The sequence below is a fragment of the Diachasma alloeum genome, unplaced genomic scaffold (assembly GCF_001412515.2).
Source record: "Diachasma alloeum isolate Michigan unplaced genomic scaffold, Dall2.0 Dall_scaffold_00213, whole genome shotgun sequence".
In the NCBI taxonomy this organism is placed as follows: Eukaryota; Metazoa; Arthropoda; class Insecta; order Hymenoptera; family Braconidae; genus Diachasma; species Diachasma alloeum.
The window spans coordinates 2,203,664-2,210,292 of record NW_021680378.1 but is presented as its reverse complement, the minus strand read 5'-3'; the positions used below and the strand labels follow the sequence as shown (position 1 = coordinate 2,210,292).

At 36.4% G+C, this 6,629-nt stretch overlaps 2 protein-coding genes across 3 annotated transcripts in view; one reads left to right on the top strand and one right to left on the bottom strand.

Moving 5' to 3' along the window:
• Positions 1 to 1,602, top strand: part of LOC107037110 (translocation protein SEC62) — a 9,739-nt gene extending 8,137 nt beyond the window's left edge. The window contains exon 4 of the mRNA XM_015255479.2: positions 592 to 1,602. Within this exon, the coding sequence (XP_015110965.1) occupies positions 592 to 745 (154 nt within the window). The 3' untranslated portion in view covers positions 746 to 1,602. The remainder of the gene's footprint in view (positions 1 to 591) is intronic.
• On the bottom strand, positions 1,603 to 4,615 carry LOC107037111 (tetratricopeptide repeat protein 36). Of its 2 annotated transcripts, none has more exons than XM_015255480.1 (4): positions 4,534 to 4,615; positions 3,340 to 3,572; positions 3,094 to 3,267; positions 1,603 to 2,352 (listed from the first exon to the last, which is right to left on the bottom strand). In XM_015255480.1, exons 2-4 carry the CDS (start codon positions 3,452 to 3,454, stop codon positions 2,111 to 2,113), a joined length of 531 nt encoding a protein of 176 aa, XP_015110966.1. In that variant the 5' UTR covers positions 3,455 to 3,572; positions 4,534 to 4,615; the 3' UTR covers positions 1,603 to 2,110. The 2 variants fall into 2 exon arrangements, with proteins under 2 accessions (XP_015110966.1, XP_015110967.1); XM_015255481.1 differs by having other exon boundaries at positions 3,094 to 3,258.
• Positions 4,616 to 6,629: the final 2,014 nt, after the last annotated feature.

Genomic DNA, 6,629 nt, shown 5'->3' with positions numbered 1-6,629 from the left:
GACAATGGAGTAATCATAATACATTTCGAGACTTTCCAATGAAAGGGAAAAATACTTATTTTTCTCAGTATCATTTGAATTTCTGCTATGTACGGGAGTTACGCCTCTTTGTGATTATGATTTTTTAGGATGGATAAAAAATTGGATGAATGACTAAAAACAAAGGGGCGTAAGTGCTCGACTTACGCCCCTTTATTATTCATTTTCCTTCACGTAAATTAGAATATTATCAGTAAGGATAACAGTAAAGGGGCGTAAGTACCGGACATACGCCTTCTTAGTGTTTACTGATTGGACTTACGTCCACTTGGCGTAAAAAAAATTGACGAAAAACCTAAGATATAGACAGAAAACTTCATTTCCGAAGAAAAAAACACATACGCCCCTTTGGTATCGAAAAAAAAAATCGAAAAATAATGGCACTTACGCCTCTTTACTTTTAGAGCGACGATATATATAATACATATGAAATACATTTTTCCATTCTCACATGTCCATGACAAATTGACAATGTCAATGTCAATGTTTGTGAATGTCATTTTTCCATTTTTACATGTGGAATACATTTTTCCATTCTCTTTGGAATTTCAGAATCGATGAGAAGCCCCTCCTCAGCGAAGAACCCCAGGACCAAGAGTGCGAGGAGAAGGAGGACGCCAGTGGTGAAGAGGGCTCCGAGAGCGAAAAATCCAACACTGGAAAGGACTTTGAAATGGTCCAGCACAATGAGCTCGACGATAAGTAAATTACCATTCATCTCGAAGGAGCACATTACAACTAGCTTTTACAGGAGTTTTATTTGACGAGTGCCAGCTGCAATGGATTCATGATTCATATTCAAAATTTCGTTTTTAAACTTTGAAAGATGGATGGAATAAAATCAATTGGATACCATCTCTGAGAATGAATGGCGACCGATGGCTCGGCAATGACCAACTCATCTCCTCGGCTCTTTTTGCATTTATGATAGGGCAATTTATCGACAGCTGGGGTTTTGCCTAAAGTTTTCTTCATTCTCTCGAGTCGAAATTGACTAAAAGCTTCAAACAACATTTTTTTTTTCAATTCTTTGTCAACATTTTTGACGTTTCGATGAAGATGATTCATAAAAGTGTTTCAAAATGTTGGGAAAATTGAGAAAAATTATTAATTAAAATTTGGGGGGAGACTTCTCCCTTTTTACTTCATTCTAGTTAGAAATAAAAATAATGTTGATTTGATGGTTTTGAAAATGGATTTTTTTTCTATAGAAAATTTTGCGCAAAACTCTGAGTGACTTGAACTGTTTTTAAAATTCTTTATTAACTGTGCATTGAAAAAGAGAGTGTCTGATCATTGATAATAATTTATATATTTTGGGTAGGTGCATTAAATGAATTTATTATGAGAAATGATATTTATTTGTATTATTATGTGAATAAGCCCAATGATGATTATTAATTAGCTAGATGATATTATGATTAATACACGATTCTATTGATGATATGAGATTTTGGAGATATTAATTACATTTTCTTGAGACTGTTTGTTTTGGGAGTTGGATGTTCATCAATTTTTCGAAAATTGATTTTTTTCGTGTTGAAGTAAAATTTTTGATTGAAATTAAATGAACCAATTTTTTTTATTATATACGGGCTCTTATGGAATTTATTTTCAAATTGATAGTTCACCTACTGGAAGATTCCAGAAATAAAAATAAAAATAGAGGGCGATGGGAAAAAATGTACTGAATTCTACAATCAACTACAAACGATTTTAGATGAGAATCCAATCGCATTTCAGCTGTAAATATGAATTGCTTCCTGACCATTATTAAAAGTGGATGGGACGTTTATTATTGGAATCTATCCATCATCAAGTCAATTAAGGATGTTTATCCATTTTTCGAAAATTTAATTTTTTCATGTTCGGGGAAAATTCTGTCATTTTTTAGACTGACGGGGAACACATGAAATCTTCATTTCTGATGATTAAGGAAAATTGGTTGCAATAGCTTTGACGAAATGCATTTAAATGAACAAAGTCCATCAGTTCAAACTGAATAAAAATTTTCTGAGTACTTGCGGTTTCGGATAAACATTCTTAATTGGGTAAAACACGAATGCTGAATTTAGGATTTTGAGTTAATTTCCTTGAGCATGGCATTGCACATGGCGGCGTAGGGGTTGAGATGCACCAATTGAGTGCGTGCGAAAGTGGAGCCATTTTTAGCAGCTTCTTGGAAGTCCTGTTTGGCCTGGTCCTCTCGACCCGCGAGACGATGAAGTAGACCGCGTTGACACAGTGCCTTACCAGCCACTTTTCCCCGGGAGTTGGTCATTCTCAAGGCTTCGTTCAAATTTTCCAATGCGTCTGTAAATAACAAATATTTAAATCGAGTGTTGATTTTTTTTCACTCGTACTGGAAAAATTAGAATTCTACAATCAACTACAAACGATTTGGGATGAGAGTCCAATATCACTTCAGCTGTGATTATCGTGTGTGTGTTCGTCACTAAATCAATTGAAGCCTCGGTAGTGAAAAAAAAATCACTCAACTCCGAGGAAAACTTTACGCCAGGAGTTCTCAGCCGAAAGAGAATGGAAAAATCTGACAGATGGCTTAAAAAAATTGTTCATTTTATAGAAACCGGATGAAGTGGGTTGAGGGTAATCTGAAGAGAATAAATAATTTTAAGAAGTGTTTAGAAATACGAGGCGGAGGCGCCGCCATTTTTAAAAGCTCTCGCGGCAGAGGGCGGAGATGTCCAAGCAAGATGGCGTCCACACCTGTCACCCGCTTCGCATTTTTTAACATTTCTTTTAATTTTTTATCCTCTTCACATGATCTTCACTCGTTTGATCCATTTCCTAAAAAGAGAACAAATTTTTCAAGCTATTCTTCAGATTTTTTCATCCCCTTTTGGCTTTTTTTCACTCCCGAGGCCTCTCAATGATGATTCTTTGACGATTGGTCTCTTATTTCAATTCATATCGGGAAAATTTGAACCCTACAATCAACTACAGCCGATTCCAGATGAGACTCATTTGACGAATAACCATGACCTAGTTCTTCATCAAGTCAATTAAACATTCACCAATATGTCTATTTACCGCTAATTCGTCCAGCGAGTCGAAGAGCTTGCGCCCGATCATTCAAGATCGAGGCATCATCGGGGGCCCTTTCCCTCGCCTCATCAAAAATCCTCAGCGCTTCATCGATTCTCCCGGCCTCCGCCGTTTCGATTCCAGTTTTCACCAGCTCCAAAACTTTCTCATCTACTCCATCTGTTCATATTCCTCATTATCCAAAAAAAAAAATCGATCACCATGAGCGAGGAAGAGAAAAGGTAACGGTACCGTTTGGATCGCCTACAAGCTCATCAGAACTGATCCTATTTGCATCGGATATTAGCTGGAGCGGATCAAAAATAGCGTCCAGCACGGCCTCGTCGTGTTCAGTCAGTCGTTGCATGACACTTTTCTCAAATGTTACCTATTTATGCCTTCAATTCACTTTCGATTCAATTCAGATTAGAATCTTCCGCCAAAATAAAACATTCGAGGGGTGTCACGTGGTGTCCAATACTGCCCTGTGATTGGTCGAAATCAGAATGCAAGAAATAATCAGGAAAATTTGTCGCTGTGCATACGATATTACGTTCTGAGGTGATAAAAACTGAACATATGTCACTTCAACTCTGAAAAATCCACAACTGATCTGTCTCGAGTGAACCAGTAAGTATTAATTTCCCATAAAACGAAACAAAACGGGTGAAGAAAACGAGTAAAGAAACCTAGTGGATTGACTGGTATTCAAATTCCAGGGATAACATCTCATCCAGCATGTTTTATCTTTATTATCACGTCATGTTCTGTATTCCAACGCTTTTGTATGTGTGTGCAATGCACTGCGCATGGGACAGCCTCATCATGTTCAGTCAATCATTACCTGACACTTGTCAAAATTTTCCCTATTTATGCCTTAAATTTTTTTGTGTTTAATTCTGAGTATTTCCCCCATCGGAATCTCGGCCAATAGGAGAGACGCATTTGATGTCACGTGGTACAACCTACACGGTTTTATATCGGAAAATTTGGTAAAACCACGGCACGTTGTTAAGAGAGAATAAACAAAATAATTAAAATGCGAAAGTGCAGGTTGTACCACATTGACAACAAATGCTGCCCTCCAGTGACCGAAATTCCGATGGAGGAAATACTCCTCCAAATACCCCTCGAGCTTCAAAATGCATGGGGTATTTCCCTCAATCTTCCTTGCAAACAAACGAGAGTGTCAAGTTTTGTAGGAAAATTAAACCTACAAAACTTGACACTATGGTTTGTTTGCAACGAAACTATCGGGAAATACCCGATCATTTTGAAGCTCTCGCGGTATTACTACTGATTAAAATTTCCCACCAACAATATCGATAATTCCGCCGGAATCGTCAAAATAACACTGTCGAAGATCACGTGGTGTCAAATACTGCCCTGTGATTGGTCGAAATCAGAATGCAAGAAATAATCAGGAAAATTTGTCGCTGTGTTTACCTAGCTGATTACGTTCTGAGGCGAGAAAAACTGAACATATGTCACTCCAACTCTGAAAAATCCACGACTGATCTGTCTCCAGCGAACCAGTAAGTATTAATTCCTCATAAAGCGAAAAAAAAAACGGGTGGAGAAAACAAATTATGAAACGCAGTGGATTGACTGGTATTCAAATTCCCGGGATAAAATATTTCATCCAGCATGCTTTATCTTTATTATCGCCTCGTGTCTGTGTTTTAACGCTTGTGCATGTGTGTGCACGGGACACTTCAAGACGGTTTCCTGCATAAAGTACAGCCCCTCAATATTCTCACAGAGATACCGCTATACATCCGCATTGTCACGTGTTTCATAACTTGAAAACATTTGCGTTGATAAAAATTCATCAGCATGAATTTTTATCCGCCCACGGGTGCAAACATGTTCGATTATGCGTGTCTGTGTTGTCTGCATCGAACGTTATTTGACTCGTTTTGAAAACCGGTTAGTCACCCGAAGGATTTTGAGAGGTGAAAAAAGGCTCTACCGGCGGAGTCTTTTAGGGTTCCTGGAACTTTTCGGAGATATTTTGCCGAGAATTCTGCAGATAAATATTGAAGTGCTAACATTTACATGTGGAAATTTTTCTCCTGATGCGAAAATTTTCAAAACGTTTGAATGTTTTTTTTTCATTTTTATTTTTCGAAATTATTTATGAATTTCTTAGATATTGTTGATTATAATTATTAAATATATAGGAAATTTGTTTTGAAGTTTTTTCAATTTTTTCAAATGTTAGGCGATTCCCAAAAATTTTAAGGAAAATTTTGAATTTTTCTTGAATTTTTCACTTGAATCAACGGGACTTTTTTCACTGTTTTGCTAAAAAACAGTAGAATGGGTCACGCCTTGCCAACCAAAATCTAATCAGCACTTAGTTAAGTAAAGACTCGACGTTCGCGATATTTACATACACACATACATACAGACATGTTTCTCGAAATAACTGAAAAAGTGTCTAGAGACCTTGAAATGCCAACATTTGATGAAAAATCGGAAATCGATTTTCGGGGTGATTACAATAACTTTCTCTATCGGAAGTTAAAAAAATATTTAAAACAATTCTACAGTTTTTGTTGAAAATATTTACAAGTTCTTCAGATTATATTCATTAAAATAATTTGTTTATTGAAATATATGAAATGTTATCGAGGCGATTCCCGAAGATGTCCAACGAAAATAATGGAATTCAGACCAAAAAATTTGAAAATACACTAGATCTAAAATTTTTCGCTTAAACAATGTATTTCAATTGCGCAAAATTTACTGAAAAATAAAAACGCAAAAAAATCTGTCTCCAATGCGAGCTGTAGAAAAATGCTGAAAAATTCAAGACTCAGTTTTTTAAACCCCCAACCGTATAAAAAATCCTCGTCAACTTTCGAGAGGGTAAGGGTCAGCTGTTGACCGATTCGACATGGGCCCCATACCCTAACGGAATCGAATGTTCAATTCATCGATTCTCTTCCCAAAATGACTGAATGCGGATATTATTCTTCATTACAGTCCAATCTTTGTAGGGGTGGTTGGGGTAAAATGGATACTTTTGACTTTTTTAAAACTGTTAATGGCAGGTTGAAATGGTGATGAAACTTAATAATTTTTTTTTCAATGCAAAGAGCAATTCTTACCTTTTGTGATGAGCCTAAACTGAACTCCATTGATAAATTTGTTTCTGAGTTATCTGAGTAATTTAAAAAAAGTCTAAAGTGTCCATTTTACCCCACCCTCCCCTTCAAGATACCGCAGGGACTGTAGGGGAATAAAATTGTGAGAATTGCGGATTATTAAAAAAAAAATGCATTCTCTGTTGACGCAAGAAATGTAATTATCCGCCTCTTGAGCCAAATATTTTGTTGCTGTTGAAAGAAGACTTTCAAATTTGAACCAAACAAATTCTTTTCTGGCAATTTTCAACTAGCGATTTTGTTGGCCCAAATAAGACTTGTTTGACAATGTGTTAGTCTTTCTTTCAGTGTAGTGCCTTATACGACAGTATCTTGTATTGAGACTAGACTGTATTCAACCGATCTTATATACCGAATTCTGAAACTATA